Source organism: Vipera ursinii, assembly GCF_947247035.1.
Source record: "Vipera ursinii genome assembly, chromosome: 13".
Classification (NCBI taxonomy): domain Eukaryota; kingdom Metazoa; phylum Chordata; class Lepidosauria; order Squamata; family Viperidae; genus Vipera; species Vipera ursinii.
Window position 1 is genome coordinate 15,868,990 of NC_139526.1, and position 26,327 is coordinate 15,895,316.

The 26,327-nt window shown below is 43.5% G+C and overlaps 1 protein-coding gene and 1 long non-coding RNA gene across 4 annotated transcripts in view; one reads left to right on the forward strand and one right to left on the reverse strand.

Moving 5' to 3' along the window:
- LOC310646434 overlaps nt 1-26,327 on the forward strand; it is a 138,362-nt gene that overhangs the window by 32,657 nt on the left and 79,378 nt on the right. The window lies entirely within an intron of this gene.
- PDGFA (platelet derived growth factor subunit A) overlaps nt 15,828-26,327 on the reverse strand; it is a 46,660-nt gene continuing 36,160 nt past the window's right edge. Inside the window, exons 5-7 of one of the 3 annotated variants that reach the window (XM_083372388.1) lie at nt 21,469-21,595; nt 20,734-20,805; nt 19,337-19,676 (exon numbers count right to left, since the gene is read on the reverse strand). In XM_083372388.1, coding sequence (XP_083228514.1) covers nt 20,738-20,805; nt 21,469-21,595 — 195 coding nt within the window. In that variant the 3' untranslated portion in view covers nt 19,337-19,676; nt 20,734-20,737. Of the gene's footprint in view, nt 19,204-19,336; nt 19,677-20,733; nt 20,806-21,468; nt 21,596-26,327 lie in introns of those variants that run through there. The other 2 variants (XM_083372387.1, XM_083372389.1) reach the window with 2 other exon arrangements.

The following is a 26,327-nucleotide window of genomic DNA, read 5'->3' on the forward strand; positions in this document are numbered from 1 at the left end:
CTACGGAGCAACAACAACAACAAAACGTATCTGCAGGTAGCAAATTTCCTGGCGATGGGCATCATATTTTATCACCCAGGAAAAAAAAAAGGAAAAAGAAAGACTTAGTTACCAGCGGCTGTAACTAAGATAGAGTTTTATTCGCTTTACTACGTTAGCCTCTCTGCAGAGGTTGCGTTTATGGGGAAATGCCACTGAGGTTTAGTTAAAAGTCAGTCACCTTGGTTTTAATTTGCTTCACTTCAAGGCAAAGCAAGCCTTTTTCTTCCCACCAGGAGATCTTTGAGACTCTAGAAAGGGTGCAGAGAAGAGCAACAAAGATGAGTAGAGGACCGGAGGTTAAAGGACAGGAAGGTGTGGTAAGGCCACACCTGGAATACTGCATCCAGTTTTGGTCACCACGATGTAAAAAAGATGTCGAGACTCTAGAAAGGGTGCAGAGAAGAGCAACAAAGATGATCGGGGGACTGGAGGCTAAAACATATAGGGAACGGTTGCTGGAATTGGGGATGTGTAGTTTAACGAAGAGAAGGGTGAGGGGTGACAGGATAGCAGTCTTCCAATATCTCAGGGGCTGCCCCAAAGAAGAGGGAGTCAAGCTATTCTCCAAAGCACCTGAAAGCCGGACAAGAAGCAACGGATGGAAACTAGTCAAGGAGAGAAGCAACCTAGAACTAAGGAGAAACTTCCTGACAGTTAGAACAACTAACCAGTGGAACAACCTGCCTCCAGAAGCTGGAACTTCCAACACTGGAAGTTTTTAAGAAGAGACTGGACAGCCATTTTTCTGAAATGGTATAGGGTTTCCTGCCTGAGCAGGGGGTTAGACTAGATGACCTCCAAGGTCCCTTCCAACTTATTATTATTATTATTGTAACAGTTGCAGGAATTGGGTCTGTCTAGTATGCTAAAAAGAAGGACTGGGGTGGGGTGGGGTGACACGATAGCAGTCTTCCAATATTTGAGGGGTTGCCCTAAAGAAGAGGGAGGGGGGCCAATTCATTTTCCCAAGCACCTGAAAGCAAGAGAAGAAGCAAAGGATGGAAACGACTCCAGGAGAGGAGAGCGACAATCTGTTATTGTAATTCACCGGTAGAAAGTCCACAACGACTTCTTATCTTTTGCTTGTTCTTCTTTCTTTCTTTCTTTCTTTCTTTCTTTCTTTCTTTCTTTCTTTCTTTCTTTCTTTCTTTTTCTTTCTTTCTTTCTTTCTTTCTTTCTTTCTTTCTTTCTTTCTTATTTTCTTTCTTTCTTTCTTTCTTTCTTTCTTTTTTTAAATGTCTAGAGCAGACATGTCAAACACAAGGCCCCGGGGGGGGGACAGATCTGGCCCGCGAAGTGGTTTCATGTGGCCCCCGAAGCCATCCTGGAAACAGTGAGGGAACGGCCCCCACTGCCTTGGCCCTGGCCCAGAGACCCTCCTTCTGCCAGAGACCCCCAGATCTGTCCCACTCCTGCCCAGGCCCCCATAGGCACCCTTGATGCCAACGATGTAGAGCTGGCCACGCCCACCCACTAGGCCATACACACTCTAGCCACGCCCACCCAGTAAGCCACACGCACTCTAGCCACGCCCACCCGGTAGGCCACGCCCACCCTGGCCATACCCACCCAGCCCCCTGAGGGCAACCGCAATGCTGATGCGGCTCTCAATGAAATTGAGTTTGACACCCCTGGTCCTTTAGTCTCTCCGGCTGAAGCTTTTTAAGGATAACGTGTCTGTCAATCATAACCAAGCTTATTATTTATGTTCGCACAGCCCGACTGACCACTATCGTCTATTTATCAATGTGTGTGGGAGGATGTGACTCCTTAAGTCATCTCATTTGAACTCGGGGAGTGTATGTGTGTGTGTGGGGGGGGGAGAGAGACGAGGAAAGAAGCCTTGAAAACCCTTTGAAAAAGGCCTTATATGGTCATGTGGTCGAAAAATGAGAAGTTATTTTTAATCTCGCTTTTTTATTTTATTTTCTTCCAGGGTTGGAGGGGAAACTGGCAGGCTTGCAGTCGAAGGAAAATAAATGCAGATGGAATGGGATTCTGGGGGAAAAAAAAAAAGAGCTGCTTGATTCCAGTCAGGGGTGGGTGTCCAACCTTGGAAACACCCTCTTTTAGTCAGGGGTGTCCAACCTTGGAAACTTTAAGAGGGGTGGATTTCTCGCTGAGGAATTCTGGGAGTTGAAGTCCGCAAGTCTTAAAGTTGCCAATGGTTGGGTGCCCTTAGTCTTCCATTTTGTACTGATAGTCCTCGGCTTAAACGGCTTGTTTAGTAGCCATTACCACGGCACTGGAAAAAGTGGTTTATGATCGTTGTTTCACACATACGACCGTTGCAGCAATTCCCAAGGTCATGTGCTCAAAATTCAGAGGCTTGGCCACTGGCGTGCCCTTAGGACGGTTGCAGTGTGTCCCGGGGGGGTGGGGTCACGCGATCCCCTTTCGCGACCTTTGCACGAGCGAAGTCCATGGGGAAGCCACATTCGTTTAAACAACTGGAAGTTACTGACTTAACAACTTGCCGCCACTGTGGCAAGAAATGTGGTAAGATGGGACAAAAGTCAGTAAACAACTGTCTCACATAGCAATGGAAATGTTCAGCTCAGTTGTGGTCGTAAGTCAAGGACTAACTGAAGACCTACATAACTGTAGACCGTGGTTTTGTACAATCTGGGGAGCAGAAAAGTAGAGAGAGAGATTGGATGTCTTGGTCAGTTTTCTTTAGAGGCCTGTGGGATGTTAGACAATACAGAGAGAGGAAGGCAACTTTATCTCCAGCATCTCCGTTCTAACTTTGAATGGTTGCTAAGTGATCGGTTGTAAAATCGAGGACAACCAGTAACCAGATCTGGCCATCCTTCTTCCCCAGTGCTGCCAAATCTGATTACTGATTGTCCTCGACTTATGACCGATCGCTTAGCAATCATTCGAAGACCCTAAGAGGGCTCTTTCAATGCCCATTTTCTCCCCAGGGCTTCGAGATCCGATGGAAACTCAGAATGGCACCACCCAACTCCTTCGTTGCCTCCAAGTGATGCTATTGCAAATTCTGGGGAGGGGGGGGAAAACGACAAACAAACAATCAGAAAGATGGTGTCTAATCACAATCCTGGCAAAAAAAGAAAGGGCCCGGCAGTGAGATGTGGTTCTTCTCAGCGGGTACCTGGAGAGCTTTGTCGTGCTTTTCAAAACGAGAGTGTTTACAGATGACCTTTTCTCTTAACAGCCAGCATTTCGTCTGAGCTGATGTGGAAAGACGCCCTCTTTGAAGGATCCAGACATCGCAGCCCGGTTACCCTTTTCAAATGTCAGTTGCTTTTTTTGGCTTCATGGGAAACGAGTTAGAATAGAATAGAGCTGAAAGGGACCTTGGAGGTCTTCTAGTCCAGCCCCCCTCGCTTTTAAGCAGGAGAACCTATATCGTCTCAGACAAGTGACTTTTCTAGCCTCTTCCTTAAAAATCTTCAGTGACGGAGCGCCCACGACAAGAACATCTCCGTGATCACGATCTGGGTGTTTGGCAACCCACGTAGAGGCCAAACCAGGTCCAGCCCAAGGCAATCCTCAGACAGTTTTTGATAAAAACCAAATTGAGAAATTCAAAGGCACCCCACCCCCCACACTCCGCAGTCTTCAGCTCTCCCCCTTTCTCAATTAGCAACAACAAATATGAAACATGCTATTAGCTGGTCCTCCAAAAAGTCTCCGTTTCCCTCTCCCCCCCAAAACTAACCTTTGATATGCAGTGTTTGCTTTGGCATTTTGGAATAAATCTGTAAGTTCCCTACAGTAATCTTTAAAAAAAAAAGTTGAGTCTGGGATTTTTTGCAATTGGCACAAGAGTTGTGCTGAGCTGGGGCAGAAACGAAATTAAACTGACTGAATCCTGCAGAGAGTTATCCTATAAAGGTAGTCCTCGTTTTACAACCACAGTTGGGAAGCAGAGTTTCTGTTGTTACCCAAGGCAACTGCTAAGTCAGCCATGCCCAATTTTACGACCTACTGTATTTTGCCATGATGTTGTTAAGTGAATCAGAAAGCCTTTAAGCAAACCCAGTTTCCTCCACTGACTTTGTGGGAAGTCAGCTGGGAAGGCCGTAAATGGTGTTTATATGTCCTCTGAGCTACAAATATTCTCCTTTGTTGGCACATGGAGGGATGGGATGCAGGCATGGAGGCACGGATGGAGGGATGGAGAGATGCAAGCCTGGATAGCTGTGCAGAAAGATGGATGCAGGCATGGAGGCACGGATGGAGGGATGAAGAGATGCAAGCATGGATAACTGTGCAGAAGAATGGATGCAGGCATGGAGGCACAGATGGAGGTATGCAAGCCTGGATAGCTGTGCAGAAAGACAGACAAGATTGCCAGTGACCTATATTAGAAACCCAAACCTTGTAGAAGCCTGCTGATCGATGCGATGGTTATATTAGTAGCTCTAAGATTGTGCTTCTAATATAATAATATCATGTTCCCAAGAGAATATGAAGTTCGGCATATTCTTCCGGCTACTGAAACAACTGACAGGTTTTGATACCCTGAAAAACAGGTGACTTGCCTGGAGCTTTCTTGCTTTGCACAAAATTCTCTCTCTTGCATGCACACATGGACACGCGCACGCTCAGAAGTCACAGGGCCATTCAACGTGACAACAGCCAAGACAGGTACACCAGCAGCCAAGTGGCTTTCAGGCGGCGGCAGCTGAAGTGAAGGACCCCGTCGTCCCAGGGAGCGGATCGTGTGAAACTCAACAGTTGCTGTTCGGTAAACAGTGTGCCTCTCCACTCAAGTGGCTTGGCTGCTGATCAAGCACACGACAAACACAATTTCGGGATGTGGGTACAAGGAGACAACAGCAGCATGTCTGGCCAATCAAGGAGTAGGTTTATTTGGGCTGATTTATTTCTAGAGCCACCAGCTAGATTAGTGGTTGGATAAACCTTATTGTTATGTGTCCCTTCCTTCCTTCCTTCCTTCCTTCATTCCTTCCTCATTCATTCAATCTTTTTTATCCCCTTCCACTTGTCTCCACTTCACTCCTTCCTTCTTTGCTTCCTTTCTTCCTTCTTTCCTTCTTCTCTCATTTCCTTCTCCTTCCTTTCTTCCTTCCTCTCATTTCATCTCCTTCCTTCTTTCTTCCTTCCCTCTCTTCCTCTCTACTTCCTTCCTTTCTTCATTCATTCATTCAATTTTTCATCTGCTTCCACTTGTCTCCACTTCACTCTTTCCTTCTTTCCTTCCTTCCTTCCTTCCTTCCTTCCTTCCTTCCTTCCTTCCTTCCTTCAATTTTTCATCTGCTTCCACTTGTCTCCACTCTTTCCTTCTTTGCTTCCTTTCTTCCTTCTTTCCTTCCTCTCTCATTTCCACCTCTTTCCATTTCTCCTTCCTCCTTTCCTTCCTTCTTTCCTTTCCTTTTCCTTTCCTTCTTTCCTTCCTTTGAAATCCTAATTCCCCCAATATGCAAAGATCTCTCAGAAAAACAAAAACATGTTGCCATGGGAATGTTAGTTGTGCTGATATAATTTCAAGGGGGTGAAAAAAAACCCCTCCATCTCCAGGTCTGGCAGAAATATGCTGAGCAGAAGCGAGGGCCGGGGATGGACAGGGCGTGGAGCTGATGGAATGAAATGCTAGAAAGGCTGACATAGGCAGAAAGATAAGCCTGGATGGGTGTGTAAGTTGCAAATTATCATCAAGGGCTGCGAAGTAATAAGGAGAGCATTATGAGCTGGGTGAAGATCATAAAACTCTTTATTTTCCAAAACAAAACATAAACACTGCAAAATTCTTGCCTCTAGGCAACCGTAATGAGATAGATTATCGGAAATAACAGGCTGTCTGCACCAAGAGGAATGTCTTTTGTTTTCCTTCCACCCCTGGAGTAGATGATTTTGCTAGATCCTGAAGGCAGAGAACTTGCTTCTAAGTCCACAGCGTCTCCTGATTTTCCAAGGATAAGAGACGCCACCTCCTCCCAATGAATGTGCCATGTCCAAGGAAGTCTTCAGAGGAACAACCTGCCCAAGCAATCACAGCCAGGGGAACAGCTTGCCTCCAGAAATTGTGGGTGCTCCATCCCTGGAGAGTTTTAAGAAGAGATTGGACAACCATTTATCTGAAATGACAGGGGTTGGACTAGAAGACCTCCAAAGTCTCTTCCAATTCTGTTATTCTGTTGTCCATAGAACCAGGAGGAGCCCCAAATGGTGTAGCAGGTCTATCTGGGAGAATGTAACTCCACCAGCACCTACAACCAGGAGCACCACCACCCCCTCCGCAACCCAATGCTGCTGAATCTTGCCAGGATTCAGCTGAAGCCTGTTCCCCATCCAAGCCTTCACAGCCTCCAGGCACCGCAATAAGATGTTATCGCAGGATCTGTTTGCTAGTGTGTGCTTCCAAAGATCAATCGGCTTGTTGAGTCAGTTTGGATAACCCATAGGTTTATTTAAAAGGGATCTGAGAGAACACCATAAGAAAGGCTGAGCGCCAAAGAATGGAGGCCTTTGAACTACGGTGCTGGAGAAGACTCCTGCGAGTCCCTTGGACTGCAAGGCGATCAAACCGGTCAGTCCTAGAGGAGATCCACCCTGACTGCTCTTTAGAAGGCCAGATCCTGAAGCTAAAACTCAAATACTTTGGCCACCTCATGAGAAGGAAGGACTCACTGGAGAAGAGCCTCATGCTGGGAAAGATGGAGGGCAAGAGAAGAAGGGGACGACAGAGAATGAGGTGGCTGGATGGAGTCACTGAAGCAGGAGGCGTGAGCTTAAATGGACTCCAGAAGATGGTAGAGGACAGGAAGGCCTGGAGGAACATTGTCCTGACTTCGCAGCTAACAACAACAAAAATGGGAGAACACCAACCTATAGCTCGTGAACTATATAAATAAAATTATTATTATTATTATTAACTAATAAGCCATCTCAATGGCATCTTTCTTCCAGGTCTTGTGGCATAGCCATGTCTTCAGAGACTTTCTTCAAGGTCAGTCTGGACTCCATAGCTATAAGAAAACCTCACCACAATTCCCAAGGGTTGTCCCCAATTATTATTATTTTTCCCCCTCACTAGGCAACTGGACTTCCTTGTTTTTCTTTGAAGACCTTTTGCTTCTCATCCAAGAAGCCGAAGAAGCTTTTTTTGGATGAGAAGCGAAACGTCTTCGAGGAAAGACAAGGAAGACCACTTTGCCTCATGAAAAAGCTCCTTTGGGACAGCCGTGATCTGGACGACGGAGAATCAACAATAGACAAATTCCCAAGGGGGCTTTTCCAAACGGCGACTGGATTTTCCTCAAGTTCTTTTTCCTTCAAAACGTTTGGCTTCTGGTCCAGGAAGCTTCTTCAGTTCTCGGATGAGAAACGAAACATTTTTAAGGGGAAAAGAAAAAAAAAGAAAAGAAAAGACGGTTGCCTTTTGGAAAAAGCGCCCTTGGGACAACCGTGACTCGGATGGCCAAGAATCTCGACAGACACTCAGGACAGTCCCAACCAACTCAACCTCTTGGCCCACCTGGAGTCACATGTTTCAAACGTGAGCCGGTACGTTTTTCGAGACAGGGAATTTGTCTAGGTTGATTTCAGGCCTAGAGGATAAAATAATAATAATAATTAATAATAACTACAAGCCCGGAAGCTCAAGAACTGAATCAATCAAAGAAAGAATGAATTGCACAATTAACCAACAAATTAATCATTAACGGAGAGGTTCCTAAGAGCTGCCTATCGGGGGTGTGGGGGGGTGAGAGAGGAAACCAGGTTGGCTGCGTGTTGCCGTTTCCCGCATTGCTAAAGAGAACCGTTGACAAGCCGAGGTAAAGAATCTGACTAGTTTGCCTTTTCCCGGTGCCTGGAAGAGGAAGGAGCTAAATGAAAAAGTCCTTGAGGGGAGAAGAGGACTCTCGTGTGGGGAAGGGAAAGAGCTAGTGAGCGGGAGAGGATGAAAAGGCGAGCCAGATGAAGAAATTGCTGCTACTTGAAAGGCGACCAGCCCTCTTGTGTATTTAAACAGGTTGTGCAAAGACTGGCAACCTGTTGCTAAGGAACCACAAAGATTCTTCCATTTACGCCCTCGCTGCAGTGCCTTGCCAAGGCTGACCGGCTGAAGCGAGACAAACAAATGGGAAAAGAGCCACCCACCCACCCCCCAATTCTACAAAATGGTCCTCCTTTTTCTGTCTGGGCAGATGAATTGTCTTTACTACCAGCTGGGGGAAGAAGGAAAGAATGACAGAATATCAGAGCTGCGAGGGAACTTGGGAGGTCTTCTAGTCCAGCCCCCCCAGCTCAAGCAGGAGACCCTATGCCAGCGATGGCGAACCTTTTTTAGAGACCGAGGGCCCAAACTGCAACCCCAAGCCCACTTATGTGTCGTTGGGTGCCAGGTGGGCGTGGCCCATTGGGTGGGCGTGGCTGCGGTGGTAACGGCAGACTGGGTGGGGCTAAAACGTTCAATCAAGCAATTCCAACTTTGCGAGATCTTTTTTTTTTTTCCCTTGAGTAGTTGAAATTGATTGATTGAACCTTTTTTTTGTTTGTTTTTTGCACATGGCGTTGGAGGCCTAAAGCGAAAAGGTGTTATAAAAGGTGTTATAAAACCCAGCTGAAGGCCTAGGACTGGGGCAACAGCGCATGTGCCCAAAGAGAGGGCTCTGCGTGCCAGAGCCTTGGTGGAGCAGTGGGCTGATGCCTCCTTAAGTAACACCAGCTGCCCGCCATTAGTGCAGGTTCAAGTCCCACCAGGCTCAAGGTTGACTCAGCCTTCCATCCTTCCCAGGTAGGTAAAATGAGGACCCAGATTGTTGGGGGCAATAAGCTGACTTTGTAATAATGCCGCTTGGGGTGTGTGTGAAAGCCCTAACAAGCAGGCATATACATAGAATGAAGGCTACTGCTAAGCTTGTAAGCCGCCCTGAGTCTTCGGAGAAGGGCGGGATATAAATGTAATAAAAATAAAATAAAAAATAAATGTGCCATAGGTTCGCCACCACGGCCCTATGCCATTTCAAACAAGCGGTTGTCCAGTCCAGAATTATTATTTTTTTCCTTGAAAAGCTCCAGTGATGGAGCACAAAGCACAACTTCTGGAGTCAAAGCCCCTGAAGAATTGTTCTTACTGTCAGGAAATGGAAGCTAATCAAGGAGAAAGCCAACCTAGAACGGAGAAGAAATTTCCTGACAATTTGAACAATTTATCAGTGGAACGGCTTGCCTTCAGAAGCTGTGGGTGCTCCAACACTGGAGGTTTTTAAGAAGAGACTGGACAGCCATTTGTCTGAAGTGGTATAGGCTCTCCTGCTTGAGCAGGGGGTTGGACTAGATGACCTCCAAGTTCCTTTCAAACTCTGTTCTTCAAATTCTGTTATCAGTTGTTATTATTATTTCTAAGCTTCTGTCCATTAAGTCTTGCCCTGCTCTCAAAACTGGAGACACTTGAAAGAAGCCAATGGATTTTTTTTGTTGTTGTCAAGACAGGACTATCACAGGTTGGGTGAGTGTGATCCAGCCAGCAGAGATTACCCAGATCTCTGCTGATTGGTCTTTGTTCTCCAAACCTTTAGTAGGAAGATAGACTTGGAGATTTTATTTTTTTATTTTTTTTTAATTCAATTTATATCCCGCCCTTCTCCGAAGACTCAGGGTGGCTTACAAGCTTAGCAGTAGCCTTCATTCTATGTATATGCCTGCTTATTAGGGCTTTCACACACACTCCAAGCGGCATTATTACAAAGTCAGCTTAATTGCCCCCAACAATCTGGGTCCTCATTTTACCTACCTGGGAAGGATGGAAGGCTGAGTCAACCTTGAGCCTGGTGGGACTCGAACCTGCACTAATTGCAGGCAGCTGGTGTTACTTAAGGAGGCATTAGCCCACTGCTCCACCAAGGCAGTGGGGTAGTTGAAAGTCAACGTCACTGATCTAGCATGAGATGTACAGCCAATAAGGGGGCTCCATTTGAGCATAGAGCAATGTTTCCCTAGTTGGACCATGTTGAAGGTTTGTGGGCTTCAATCCCCAGAATTCTACTGACAGCAAAGCCATGGATAAGGATTCTGGCATTTGAAGTCCATACCCCTGGACATGGACAATCCTGAAAACACGGGCCTACAGTGGCCTGAGGACGGAAGAGCTTTCGTTTGGTCATCCAATGGTGTTCCTCTGCTGTCAGGAGTAGAACAGACAAGCCAACAGTGTATTTCTAATAGGTGAAATGATATCCGGAGCAACTTCCAGCGTCTGGCCTCATGCCTCCATCCCGTCATGTCAGGGTCTTGCAAAGGTTCCAGCTTACAAATCGCTTTATCCAAGTTAGCTGGCTGTCTCCATGAAACTACCGGTTTTTCTACAACCCCAGATGGAACTTTCTGTTGATGCAGCCACGGTCCAAGTTGAACTCCGCCCTCTCAATTAGAGCTAGGATTCTAATAATAGGCTACTATTCTTCTCTGTCCAAAATTAATAGCAGGCGTGGGAAGCCCTTTACGTGTGGGGGCAACCAGGGGAGGGGAAATTTTGCTTGGATTTTTTGGGAATTTTTTTTTTAAAAAGGGGGGGAGCGTTTTGCCTCGCACCGCCAGGACATCCTTTTAAAACATTATTTTAAAAAATAAATAAATAAAGCCTTCAGTCTTTCATGCTCTGCTTCCCCCCCCCCTGCATGCTGTAATATCATGGCTCTACCCCAAATATTTCTCACCTCGGTAATCTTTGCAATATTTTCCTTTAGACATGCTGCAAATGCTGCTGTGAACAGCAGCACCCCGAAATATGGCTGTTTGACAGTCATGGAAATGAGCCCCCCCCTTTACTCAAACAAGCAGTTAATATGCAAGATGGAACAGATGTGGGGGAGATAAAAACAGATGCCTGCAGAAGCTATTTCAGAGATCTAATCGGGAAACCAAATCTTGACCGCCAAGTTGAAAGTTAAATTTGCTTTGTGCATGAAAACAGGACACAGGAAGTCCTTGACGTAGGATTATGGCTGGCACCAGGATTTCCATTGCTAAGCAAGGCAGTTGCTCAGCGTGTGGCATCTGACTTCACCACCTTTTTGGCCACAGTTGTTAAGTGAGTCACACAGCACTTAAGAGGACTGTGCGGTCATGAAGTGAATCTGGCCTCCCATTGGCTTTGCTTGTTGGAAGCATCTGGAAAGCTCGCACATGAGATCACACACACACAAGATACTGCAATTGTCATAAATACATGTCAGTTGCCAAACCGCCAAATTTTAATCACGTGACTGCGGGGAAGCTGCAACAGGCATGAGTGTGAAGACCATGTTGTAACTCTTTTTTTCCCCAAGGCCATTGTAAATCTGCATTTCTTTTGAAGCAGGCGACCAAGACTTGCTACAAGAAGTCTATTTGGCCAACAAGACACTATGGGAATGCATTCATTGTGATTTAGGGATGGAGTCCTTCTATTGACCATTTGATTGCTGTTTCCAAGTGGGAAGGGGTTATTGCTATTTTATTGTTTTTTTATATTGTGCTTTGTCCCTTGTAAGCACCCAAAGTCACTGAGAGTAAGTTGGGCAGCCATATAAATTTTCATAGATGATAGCTAGATAGCTAGACAGAGAGACAGACAGATAGCTAGATGATAGATACATAGATAGATAGATAGATAGATAGATAGATAGATAGATAGATAGATAGATAATGATGATAGATTGATAGATAATGATAGATAATGATGATAGAGATAGATAGATAGATAGATAGATAGATAGATAGATAGATAGATAGATAGATAATGATGATAGAGACAGACAGATAGATAGATAGATGATGATGATGATGATGATGATGATGATGATAGATAGATAGATAGATAGATAGATAGATAGATGATGATAGAAATAGATAGATAATGATGATGATAGATAGTTGATGATAATGATGATAGATAGAGATAGATAGATAATGATGATAGATTGATAGATAATGATAGATAATGATGATAGAGATAGATAGATAGATAGATAGATAATGATGATAGAGACAGACAGATAGATAATAATGATGATAGATAGATAGATGATGATAATAGAAATAGATAATGATGATGATAGATAGTTGATGATGATGATGATGATAGAGATAGATAGATAGATAGATAGATGATAGATAGATAGATAGATAGATAGATAGATAGATAGTCCATCCATATATGGAAAGACATGTTAGAAACAGAGAAAAGAGACACTTCTTTACGAAGCCTGTTTTCACAGACACCAGAGAACAAAACCATCGAATCCCGATGGAACATATTCAGTGCTGAGACCATGAAATCCTAATTACCTGAAGACAGCTGCAAGTTCTGATAAAGCAAGCCTATTTCCCCCCACCCCATTCCGTCTCACGCTGTCCATATTTGCAAAAGAATGTAATTTCTTTTGCTGGCAGCCAGCTTAATCATTTGGAAAGTTCATTCAACTTTCTAAAAACTGCCCTGGCTGAGGACTTGGAGCAAGATAACTCAACTGAGCATAAGAGTTATCCGTTTTTGGAAGTCCTCTAGAGATTTTACTCTTGCCCTGTACATAGCCCTGAGTCCTTCGGGAGAAGGGCAGTATAGAAATATTAATAAATTAAATTAAAATTAATTATAATTCCACTTTTTTTTAATGCATATTGCTGCACAGCCAGCTATGTGTATGAATTAGGCAGCGGCTCAACCTCAAGTTTATTATATTTATTTATTTATTTATGTTTATATTTATATTCTATAATATATATTTTGCATTATATTAATAAATGTATTATTTATATTTAAAGCCGGGGGAAGAGTGAACGAGCATTGCAGGAGAGCATGGCAAAATAACGTGGCTGTAACTTGGAGATAACTTGTCTATTTGGATCGTAAACATTCCAGCTAACAAGGTTCCTTCCACTGTGTGTGGGGACACTGCAACCATCATAAATACACACTGGTTGCAAATGCCTGGATTTTGATCATGTGACCTGGGGGATGATGCAATAGCCCATAAATACGAGAACCGGCTGTAAGGCATCTTGTACCTGACTCTGCCTGGCATCCTGTTCCCTTCTCCGCACTCGGACGGTGCTTTACAACTCTCGCCCCATCCGTAGGAGACCCGTTGGGGCATGGGGGGGGGGCTGGTTTTCTTTTTCAGGGTCATTGTAACTTTTTTAAGGTTGCTAAACAAACGTTTGTAAATTGTAAGTCGAGGACTATTATATTTACAGCTGTAGCTGCCATCTTGCTGCGTATTAGACCCACACACACCCCTGGATACCCCTGCGTGCAGATTTTTACCAGCAGGACTACGTGAAAGTGATCAAGTCCTCTCCAAGGAAGATGTACAAAATGAGAGAGGGGTCCCTTTGACCCCACGAGAGGCCTAAGTCCAACCCACCTTGAATTCAGAATAACAGAATCGGATGGGACCTCGGAGGTCTCCTGGTTCAAACCCCTGCTCAGATGGGAAACCCTAAACCATTTCAGACAAACGGTTGTCCAATCTCTTCTTTTAAAAACGTCCAGTTTTTGGATGACTTTCCTTGATGAGTTTCCACCCATTGCTTCTTGTCCTGCCTTCTGGTGCTTTGGAGATTAGCTTGACCCTCTCTTCTTTTGACTTTTATCTACTGCCAATTTGCTTTGACTGTTAGTAATTTCAGATGTTTGTAGAGAGCTTGAGCTTGCAATAAAACTTTTATATTAATTTGAACTGCCTGGGCTTCCCGATTTTCCCACGCTTGACGGAAGAAAATATAGCTAAGGACACCACTGTGTCCTTCTCCATATAAATGTTTTATAATCACAAATGCTTAATATTTTATCAGCAACCATATTGTCTGGGTTTCCAACATTTAACTTACTAATGCATGTTGATTTTCTTTCTCTCTACCTTGTTTTTCTAGCCATTGATAAAAGGTATCCCATCTTCTAAAATATACTGAATCTTCTTTCTCTTTCATTTTCAAGGTCAATCTATCCATTTCTGCACAATCTAAAAAAAAATTTAATTAATAATTCTGGCTTAAAACCTACATGTTTTTTTAAGTGACTTTTTTCTAACCATCTGTGTATTCTTGACCAGAATCTTTTGGCGTTGGAGCATGTCCACCAAAGATGGTAATAAGGGCCTGGTTCACCAAGGTGTTTTTAAGACATGGCCAAGGTAACATGGCAACCTGTCCAGATGTCCCATCAACAGTCATCAATAGGATGATGGATACACCAGCCTAATGATATCTGGACAGGACATCCTCAGGTGCATTAGGTTTCCATAAGCATGGACAAGTTGCATCTTTTTGGGGTGTCCTCAAAAGCCTGTTCAAAAACCCAACAAGCTGATTTTCGAGTGTGTCCTCTCTTCACAGCAGCATTGCGGTGAAAAAAACCTGCAGCAGGTCAAATTGTTGCCCATCCCAATTTTGTGTTGTTGTTTTTGTGGGGGAGGGGGAGAAGAGAATTCAAGGATCTCTGACAGCCATCCTCACTGTGAGAACCGCTCCATCACGGAATGCAAGAATCTACCCAATCCCCCGAGCATTGCGTGAAATTAGCAAGAAGCCAAAATTTGTAGAATGCATTGTAATATGAAACCCTCCAGGCCTGGCCCAGCCAGGCTCCTGGGAACTGAATTCTTATTTCACACAAGCCGTGCCAGATGTATTGACTTTCCTTCGAGCCCGGGAAACCAAACAAAGCAATAGGCAAGCTTGGTCTCCCAGTTAATTGGGTGGGGGAAAAAACGATAACAAAGACTTAGGTTTATTTTTACCAAGGAAAGAGAGTGTTTGCTTCATTTCGTCCAGGGTTTTGAGTTGGGTTCCTCAGCCAAAAAGCCAGCCTGTTTTTGCTTGGGGAGAGGGAAGGGGAAGACAAAAGGTGTTGGCCTGGCTGTAGCCTCACCTAGAACCAACGTTCTCAGCCTTAAGATGTGTGTCCCAAAGATGCTTTTCCAAAAGGCAACCGGAGTTTCTTGTCTTGGGTTTTTTTTTCCTCTTGGAAAACATTTCGCTTCTCCTCCAAGAAGCTTCTTCAGAAGTTGGTTTTCAAAGCAAAAACCCAAGAAGCTCCAGTTGCCTTTTGGAAAAGCATTGATGAGGCAACTATGAGCCTGGAGGATGGAGAATCTCCACAGACACTTAAGATGGGTGGACTTCAACTCCCAGAATTGGCCAGCCAGATTTGGAATTGATCTGTGGGGCCAGAGAAAAGATCTTACACCAGGGGTCTTCAAACTCGGCCCTTTTATGACTCATGGACTTCAACTCCCAGAATTCCTCAGCCAGCATGCCTGGCTGAGGAATTCTGGAAGTTGAAGTCCATGAGTCATAAAAGGGCCGAGTTTGAAGACCTCTGTCTTACACGGATGTATCCAGAGTTTCCTGTTTCTTTTCCATAATTAGGCAGTTTTGAATGAGTCACTGATGCTCCCAGTGATCCACTCTAATGGGAGATCCCAGGATCATTTCATTTCTCATCCCCTTCCTTCCTTTCCATCCTTCTTCCTTCCCTTCCTTCCTTTCCTTTCTCCTTCCCTTCCTTCCCTTCCATCCTTCCCTTCCCTCCTTCCTTCCTTCCTTCCTTCCTTCCTTCCTATCTCCCTCCCTCTAACCAGAACCAATGAAGTTTACTACTATAGAATTAGGGGCAATCTCCATATGATTTCAAATTTCACTTAAGGCAGATTGGTATTTTTCAAAACCTTTGGCCTCCTGTATATTTTTAATGAAGGAATGTGGAATGTGAAGATTTTTTGTTTTGTTATGTTTTCAGGTCAGCGAAGTCAAGTTCAAAGCAACATCACCATTCAACCATAAATATATAAATTCGTTTTTATACAGTTTTTCCTTGGTCACATAGCACATACAGAACACCGAGGGTTACACTCATAGGAACACACCCGCAGATATTTTTAGTAAGGTATTTTCCTCTCTCAATATGTCCAGATTTTGAATGAATGGGACTTTGAAGTCTAAGCAATAGTCAACATGAATACTTCCTTTTCATTCCAATTACTTTGTTTAATAAACTTGAGTATCAAAGTTTGTTTGATAAACGTTAACACCGAGAGAGGGGAAAAAATAATAATTAAAATCAGCGAGCAAATCCAATGTTGATCAAACATAAAATCAAGGTAACGTCAGTCATATTGCCATCCACGGAGGGACACAAGAGTTCATTAAACACTGGACACATAAAAACACATCCACATCTGAATGCACAAATTGAAAACAGAAACATTCTCTGCCGTACAAGTCCCTCCATTCAGACATAGCTGGTGGGACACAGTGGCTATTTCTTTGGAACCCATTTTGGTAAGATTTCATACAACCAACACAATTGTAACATAGCTACGCAAGAGCAGGAGGGGAGAAGAAAGAGAGGGGGGGGAAACAATCAGATGTACAATTACATAACTGAATTCTCTTGCAATGACGTTTGAGGTTCCTACGGGCCTATGAATATTCTAGGAATTTCAAATCTGAACTCTTTTGTTTTTAATTCATCTTCATTTATTGCCTTTATCTCGTGACTTTCCTCAAAGGAATGTAAAGGGGCATCTCCTTTCATTTTATCCCCACGAGGTAGGCTGGATCGAGGAGGAAGGAAAGATGGTGTGGGGGGGGGGTCAAAGCCAGACTGTGAGCTTCATCCCAGATTCCCAAGACTAAATCAAATCCCGTTCAGTCCCATCCTGCAACTTGTTCTGCTCATTTCTTGGCCTTCTACAGTACAAAAAAAAGGAGTTAGGGAAGGATGGGACAAGCCTAGAATTCTGATGCTTATGCGATAGGATGTCAACATCTACTGTACAAGCTAGGTCCTATTCCACAGGAACTCTGCCATGAAACATCTTTATTATTCCTGCGTCCTAGAACAGTCCAAGCTGGCCTATGGTTAGCTCCTAGGAACATGATCTCATGGACCATGGACTTCTTCTGTCATCCACCTTACCTGGATGGTAGCTACCAGCAGAAAAGTTCTTTGCAGGGGTCTTGTTCTGTCATGAATTCCTGATTAAAAAAACACCCTTCTTTCTCCTTCATCTCCTATCCCTGCAACATTCATCAGGATCCTTTTTGCTCAGCCTGATCAAACTCTGAAGCTATTTGAGCTGAAAGAGTCTCACGAAAGAAACCCCCATAGAAATGTCCTCTCTACCACATCATACGCAATAACCCAAGTCAAGGAAGGTCATTTAGTAAATTAAAAACAAGCTGGCAAGCTGGGTTATCATAAACTATATTGTTTAGTCCTATATTTTCAGGGGGGGGGGGAAATGACCTTGAGCTTATCTGAGCCAAAATCAACCAGAAAGGAACTCAAGCACATAATTCCATGTCTGTCCTTGATGGAAGATTTTTCTTACCACTGATGGTGGAAAGCAGACCATCGGATCACATGTTCTCATGTACAACCAACCCATTTCTCCTTTGGAAATATAGGACACCATACTTATACATCATTCTCTTTTTCCTAATGAAAATAAATATACTTTAAATGAGATAAGCTATCACTGCTAGAAAAATATGTCCATAAAATGCATATCCCAATCTCATTCACCTTTTTTTTTTCTCCCAAGAAAACAGAACAGAAATTCTTGGGTATAGAAAACCATTAATTTTAGATTAAAAAAATACAAACATCACCTTTAACCCCACCCTCCCCAAAGAAACATTTTTTTTGAATACACATGAAGCATTTTTTTTCTCTTTTGTTTAATACCAAAAATAAAGAATTTTTTTTATGTTTTTCCAGCAAGGTTGTTCCAGGCCACAGCGATATTATACACTAGAGTAACAAGAAAAATTTTGTACATCTCACACCACGGAACAGATGAAATAGGCAAAATGAGTTGGTTTCCCACAATAATATTTGTAGATGACTCAAATACGTTTTTTTTTAAAAAAAAAGGTTTTGTTTGACTTGCATATAACCTGAAGCTCGCTTACCCACACTAAGTCTTTTGTCAACATTCTTAAAATTATTCTCCACTTCTGCATCTTCAAGAAAACCCTCTTCCCAATTCTTGCCAAGGAATTTATGGAACCTCTGGACCCCATTGAGAATTCAGGTTTCATTTGAAGACACATGTTTGGGTTCCCGAGAGGGTAAGAATTAGCATTATTTGCCCAATAATCTTCCTCACATGAAGTTTTCTCATGATTGGGGGGCTCTGGTCTTGACCCGTGAAATTTAAGTAAATGTAATCTACAGTAGGTGATCACCAGCCACCCCTTCCAGTTAGTTAACAGAACAGAATATAACAGGGTAATAGAGTTGGAAGGGACCTTGGAGGTCATCTAGTCCAACCCCCTATACCATTCCAGACAAATATTTGTCCAATCTCTTTTTAAAAGCCTCCAGTGTTGGAGCACCCACAGCTTCTGGAGGCAAGGCGTTCCACGGATTAATTGTTCTAACTTTTAAGGAAGTTTCCTAACAGTTCATCCATCTCCCATGGCTATAATTTCTGAGAAAAGATGGCGGCCGGGAAGCCTGTCTGCCATCCAATGAAGCCTGTCCGCCATCTTGCTAATTCGTCGGCAACTCTTTGAAGGGGAAGAGAAAGGGGAAGAAAAAAAACAACAACAAACCACCAGCTTTAAATAATATATTGTGTAAAAAGGAAGAGGCCGGGGAGAAAGAAAAAGGGTAGACAAAACCAAGAAACATTTAGAAAATTATGCATAGGTATACCATTTTTATTTTAATACATTTCATTAGTCTGCACCCCCGCTAGGAGAAATTAAAACGCCATAGTCTTTGCATGATCCCATTTCACGGTCACTACAGCAGTCTCTTATATCGGATTATTGGTAAATCTAGTCCAAAAAAAAAAAAAGGAGAGAGAGAGAGATAATAAAATGCTAGGCAAAAGAATATAAAGAAAAGCTCAATAACTTGATGGTGTAAAAAAAAACCAACCCAAAATAATAATAATAAAAAAACTTAAGGCGCCCCAGATGGATTTTTTTGATATATATAGACTTTTAAATCACCGCCAAGCCAAACAATAAAAAAAATTTTTAAAAAAAACCCCACTCTAGATTCTGCCCGGGGCATTTCATACATTCCTGCTCTTGGCGGTCGCCATTGTTGTCGCCATTGTTGTTGTTGTTGTTGTTGTTGTTGTTCTTTGCGTGCGTGTGCCCCCCAAACGCCATCTGAATCTGTCCCGGCCTCAGGCACGTTTCTCGAGAAAAATAAATCTGACAAGAGGGGAATAAAATAAAAGCACCATTGACAGTTTTTAGGAAGTCTGCTGTCTGCTTAAGAGTTCGTTATTCGTCCTTCTTCCTTTCGCCTCGTCGTCTCTCAATTTCACGGATAGGGAACGTCGTGTTATTTTTTTTTTTTTGCAGACTGCTACAATACTTGCTGCGATGTCATATTTAAACAACTATACATTTGTCCCTCGTGTTCTGGTGAAGTGTGTGTGCATGTCTCTGTGGGTGTGTGGGTGTGTGTGGTTGTGTGTTTTTCTCTCTCTCCCCCCTCCCTTCTCTCTCTCTCTCCCCTGCTCTCTCTTTAAACCAGTTTTTCCCCCCCTCCCCCCAGATAGGAAGATGAGTGAAGTTTTATCCAGAAAAGCACCATACAGCGTTAGGTTCAGGAATGTAACAAATCCTGTACATTCGAGTCCCAGAAAGAAATCTTTTTCTAGCTTATTTTCACCTGACATCTGTAAAAGAAAAAAGAAAAAAAAGACATCCGTAATTAAAGAATCGTCGAATCGAATCATTATTTGCTGGAGATCATAAATCAGGCTAAAGACTACCAGCCTGGGATATAGAGATACCTTCCATCCAAGTGGGTCTCAAATCTCTAGGGGGGAAAAAAAAAGAGACGAAATTTCTATCCATCAATTCTGGGCCTGCCTCCTGCTTTTCCGTGCTCCAAATATAAGATGCTCGTCAAGCGGGCAGCGTCATTCACCTGACTCGAGAATTAAAATCTGAAGACTATATTGTAAGGTTGGAGGTCCACCTGATGTGGCAAAGAGAGTTGGGGGGGGGCTGTGGGAGGGATTTGAAATTTTGAGGGCATCTCGTGATCTTCCCATCATGAAGACCAAGTCACAAAAATGTTCCCAAATCAGAAGGTTACCTAGCACCCCACGGAGTCTCCTAGGAGACGTTCAACAACGCCCATTTAATTGTGCCCATCTTTTAGGGAGACGGGCTCTCATTGGGTCACACTCACTAGCCATCTTTATTTTTCGAATTAGGGATGCCCGTGTTTTTTTTGTTTTTTTTGTAAAAACGACTACCTCTTCCCAAGATGGTGGCTTGATTCTGTGGCAGGTCAGTGTCTTGCCTAGCTTTCTTCTCATTAAAGGAATGACTTCAAAACATGCAGCCAGCCACGAGTCAGCAAATTAGCCATTGCAAAAAATTTCCAACCCAAGAAAAATGGACATCCCTCCGTAGGGTCCTCGAGAACAACCTGATCCCTGGGAATCAACAATAATTACATATCAGCACTGATTAGCCTCTATTATCAATCATTTTTTTAAAGCACCAAGGATAGCAACCTCTGAATGGACCATCTGCAGGGGTAGCTTTAAAGAGAAGAGAATTAGCTTAGCTTAGCCAATGATATTTGATTGCATGGATCGCTCCCGGCAACAGCCAACGCCCCAAATCTTAAAAAATGATTAGACATGGGAGGGACGATAGTCAAGTTTTATTTTTCTATTGGTCGTGATCTTAAAGGCAGTTTTCATATATGGGTCATACCTGGTCATGGGCTCCATTTTAAGGAGGCTTTTAACATTTTCCGTCGTTTTCTACCTTTTTTCCTATGTCTACCTGTTGACATAATGGCGGTATTGGTATATGTAACAAATAAGCCACAAAGGGCATGCATTTATGGAAGCAAAGGAATAAAAGAAACTGTTCCCAGAGAAAAACAATTGCAACTAATTGAAGGTTTTAAAAAGAACGAATGAGGTTCTTAAGAAATTCAAATTAACGTATCCGATGAGGGAGAGGCTACCACCTATATAAATGGTTCGCTGTTGGTCTGTTCTTGCCATTAGAAGGATTTTCTTAACATCCAGATAGAATTTTGAGGACTCTTAGAGCCAGCAATCCATGTTCTCCTTTGAGGACCATGGTCTTCTTCTATGGGGCACCACTGAGAGGACAGCAAACCCAAACTCTACCTTCTCATGCCCAATTCCTTCATCTGTCCTTGAAAAGTTTAATTTCCCACCCGCTATCCATCTTTTTGGTGTCCATCCTACTTTGGCTAAATCCTTCTCAAAAGAATTGGGCGCAAGACCTTTGGGAAAGACATAACCCCCACTCTAAGATTTATAACGTGTAAATTTAAGCAATGTGAACTATTTTCCACTGCTGTGCTTCTCATTTCCAGATGTTTAATGCTCGAGAGCCCCTGGAGGATGTCCGAAAACCCTTGTCATCCTCAACACCAACAACTTCACTCTCTCTTCGTCCATGCCAGCCTACCTGTTTCTTCTTCCCGAAAATCTGGATTGGAATTTGACATTATACAAGTGCATTCCATGTGTTCTTCTAACTTCACCAGAACTTCCTTTAATTTGGGTTTTCTTCTAACATATTCCACTTTGGCCACCTAAGGGGGTTGACGAAGAAAATAATATTCAGGAACTTGTTAGCCAAACGGTAGCCAAGAACAAGATCTGGAGAACTTATCTGGAGAAGAATTTTGTGGATTGTTCACGCTTTGCAGGGCGTATCCCTAAACTCCCCGGAGAAGCAAGCAAAAATATCCTTCTAATTAAACCTCATCATTTGGTGCAGAACTGTTGAACTCCAATACTCATTTTCCTTTCCAAATCAGTGATAAAATAATCACTGCGATGGGGAAAGTGCCTCCAAAAACAACTTCTTTGAAAGTGAGATTTAAGATTCAAAGCAAAGGGGGGGGGAAGAGAAGCAGAGCTTCACGCGGCCGTTGTGTCACCACCAATAACCGTTTTCAAGGTTTAAGTGGAATTTTTCTAACTTGGACTTGGGATCTTGTAAAGTCTCTGTTTTACACCCCAAAGTCTCCCTCACCCTCCTGTTACAAAGAGCTTGTTGGCATAATTTTCTGGAAAAGGAAGGGATCATTCATCAGCCGGATATTGTCCAAGATAACTTGGCGGGCATTTATGATGTGCGTGGCGTTCAGCCAACCGTTGCTCAGGTCTGACTTTGTAGTTTAGCACAACTTCCCGGCTTCAAGTGAAATTGTTTTTAAAGAGTTCTTTGCAGCTGGAGTACAGGATTTTGGCAAGGCAAGATAATATACTTGAATAAGACTTTAAAAAATGGCAAAGGGACCAACATTTACTGCCCTGAAACACGGACTGGTGTGACAGATGGTTTAACCAGCATTGGGCGGATGGTATTTTGCAAATTAAAGAATTCATACACACGTTAATTGTCACACGAGAAACGGATTTGTAATTGCTTTTTTTAAAAAATGAAAACTGTAGGATCCGTTGTCTTTCTACGCCAATAAGAAGTTTCATTCTTAGATCCGGCTTCATAGGCACCCATCCTGCCTTGAATCTATCCAAAGTCACATTTAATGTTACAAAATCCACCCTAATACACTTTCGGCCAACTGCTCTAGATGCAAGGTTAATAGGCATAAATCAAAACTGAACAGCCTATTTCTTGGCTGACCCAGCTGGGTTGTGGATGCATTTACACATATGCACACACTCTTTGTCAGCCTCACAAGGTAGTCTTCCAGGCAAGAAGCACACCCATAAGTATCACTTTACTCTAAGGTTAGGGAAGAGATTCTTGCAAGTCTGAAGATATATCTCCCCCACGCACACACACCTTTACAGTCCAAAAAACTAGGAAGAGTTTCCCACTTCCTAATACCTTCCAGGGGCTAAGCTGTCTCTTATCTGACCATTCATTGTCTTATCCAGGGGTCTTCAAACTTGGCCCTCTTATGACTTGTGGACTTCAACTTCCAGAATTCCTCAGCCAGTGTGCCTGACTGGCTGAGGGATTCTGGAAGTTGAAGTCCACAAGTCACAAAAGAGCCAAGTTTGAAGGCCCCTGGTTTTTATCTATGTCTCTTTTTCCTGTCTCTCAAGGTGATTCTCACATACCATTACTGGTTAGTCTATCAGATTGGTGTATTGCAAGGTTCTGTTCATTCAACCTGGTAATAAAGACAGAGCTAATGGGTGTGCTTCTTGTCTGGACAACTTTGAAGGGCTAACATCAATCTTGCACATCTGAAAGAAAGCAAATATGAAATCTCCCCCCCCCCCTTCACAGTCCAATAAACTCGGGATGTTCCTTCTCAGATGTTTGCCATGCCCCCATTCCTTCTGTGGGCTCAGCTGCCTCTTATCTAATTATTGTCTATTTGCGGCTATTCCTTCTCTCAAGGTCATACCTACATGCCATGATGTTCCTGTCCAGGTTCGTAAATCATTATTGAATTGTACAATCCTGATGGCCAGGATGACTCCCACTCTGCTGGGGCAATATTTTTCCTAAACAACTCATAATTGGCCTTGCAGACAGGAGCTGGAGATGATTAACAAACCATCACCTCAAAAGATAGATGGGAGAAGTAATTAAAAATCATCCATCCACTCTAGCCATCTGAAAGAGAAACAGCTTCTCCCTAGAACCCAAACTGGAAGTTCATCCAGATGTTTTGCAATTGTTGAGAAACCAACTTCTCTAAGGGCATCGGTGCTTGCCCTTTTGATCACCAGAGAGACAAAGAGACATGGTCAGGATGCAGGATTGCAGGCTAATTCTGCCAACTGCCAGGAGTTCGATCCTGAAGGACTCAAGGTTGACTCAGCCTGCCATCCTTCTGAGGTCAGTAAAATGAGGACCCAGATTGTTGGGGGCAATCTGCTGACTCTGTAAACTGCCTAGAGAGGGCTGTAAAAAGCACTATGAAGTGGTATATAAGTCTAAGGGCTATTGCTATTTGAATCCCTTTCCAAAACTGGTAATTTTGGGTAGACTGATTTGGTTAGAATGATTGACCTGTCCGTCAAGCTTTGACACCCATAGACTTGCTTTCTCTGTCATAGTCAGACAAAATGAAAATAGAGAAGAAGGAAAGGAATCTAGTGCCACTTTGAGTCATCGAACATCAAAGGATGACTAAGCTGTCTCATTTACAACAAAACACAGATCAAGACCTTGGTCAACAAAGATCTAGACAGAATCCCAGAGATGATAAAACACTTTCACACCAGACAGTCTGATGTGAAATGTTAACACTTTCAGGTTATCATCACATGTTCAGTGATGCAGTGAATCAACACCGAAGGTTGCAACACCAGAAATAAATTGCAATCCAATGAGGTTAGGATGCCTGCCTGCATTTCCCCCACACACACAAAGTTGACCAACTCTACACATGCAAAGCCACTGACTACACAATATTCTAAATATGTTGTTATAGGAAAACATGCTTGAACAACTGTCCAAAAAGCAAACTGCAAAGAGTATTTAGTTTTGCATATTTAGTCTGCGAACACCTCTTTCATGTCAAGTTAAATCCCCCCAGGAATTCTCTAGAAAGTTTGGACTTGGCATGGTCTACGATGCTCACAGTCGGAACCATGAGATCCTGGTTGCATCTATAGTGAAGTCTGTTCCGTGCGTTGGTTGTGAAATTAAGGCATTTTCACCAGGTCTTCTGACTTCTAGTTGGTGCTTATGGATGGGTCTTTTGCTTCTCTCCTGCATAGTGGCTGCTACAGTCCTTACCCTTATCTTGTAGATGACTCCTGGTTTTTGAAGATGGTTTGTTGCTGAGCTTGGTTGTCTACTTGCAGATATTGCATTACCCAAACTAGGTAATATCATCAGTGCTAGAAGGGAGTGGAATATAGGAGGAGGAGGAGGAGGAGGAGGAGGAGGAGGAGGAGGAGGAGGAGGAGGCGGAGAACTGTGAGTACTCTTTGTGCTCTCTGAGTTTGGTGGTTTTCTTGCAGGAGATTCATTAGCCAAACTTGGTAACATGCTAGAAGGGAGGGTGGTTTACTCTCTTTTTACGTACAAGTGGCTTGTCTTGACATGGAGCATATAAACGGAAGCAAACCCCTCTCCCTTCTAACACTGATGATGGTACCCAGTTTGGTAATGAAATGTCTGCAAGAAAACAAGCAAGCTCAGAGATCACTGAGGATCCTACAGTCATTGTCCTCCTCCTCCTCCTCCTCCTCCTCCTCCTCCTCCTCCTCCTCCTCCTCCTCCTCCTCCATCCCTCTCTCCCTCCCCCTGCAAACTCCACTCCCTTCTAGCACTGATGATGTTACCCAGTTGGGTCATGAAACATCTATAAAAAAAGCACCCAAGCTCAGATAGCACCAGAGACCCCTGATTTCAACCCTGAGCTATGAATATTCTCCTTTATGGCTCCTAGTCTTTCTTCTGGGGCTGCCAAGTCTTTTGGTTTCCTTAGTCTTTTCCTTGACTGGGCCACCATTTCTGAGAGGGCCTTCAGATGCTGACACGTTGCCTTCTTCTTCCTCCGAAGAAACTAGATCCCTCCCTACTTACTAAGGGAGGACCTTTTTGGAACTGGCCCGCCCTTCTTTCACAAAGGTATTTTCTTGCTGGAAGACCAGAGCGGATTAACCACAGCACGATGGGAATGACAGTCCATTGAACTCAGCCATTCCAAAAGGTTGCCAGAGGTCAGAGGGCCACAGGTTTGACATTCTGTTGGGGTTTAAATAGACAACACAAAGCCAGAGAGGCACAAAAGCAACAGCTGAGCAGCCCAGCTTGTTTGCCTAATGCATCTGGAGAAAGGATGGTTGGATTACATTTTGGGGAGAAAGGAATTAACCGATGGGAGATGTTTGGAGAAGCAGAGGGATTTACAGCCTTCGTCTCTCCTCTCAAAAAAGCAGAAGCAAAGACAGCAGTTTGAATCATATGCTGGATGGGGGAACTGCAGAGGGATCCCGTTACTCAAGGACAATTGGATAAGTAGAAGAGGCGTCGTCAGTTTAGCCACTGAGATCTTCATTGCCAAGATCTGTTTAATACAGAACGATTAGCTCCATCAGATGGAGGAGGAGGAGGAGAAGGAGAAGAAAGAAGAGAAGAAAAAAGGGATAGAAAACAGGAGGAGGAGAAGAAAGAAGAAAGAGAAGAAATGGGGAACAGGAGGAAAGGAGAGAAGAAGAGAAGAGGAGGAGAAGTATAAGAAAGAAGAAAAGTAAGAGGAATAGAAAGGAGAGCACGAGCAGGAGGTGGTGATGGTGATTCCCATCGTTCTCCACTACCGATCTTCCAATATTTGAAGGACTTTCACAAAAAACAGGTGGGGGTATTCCCCACAGCACCTG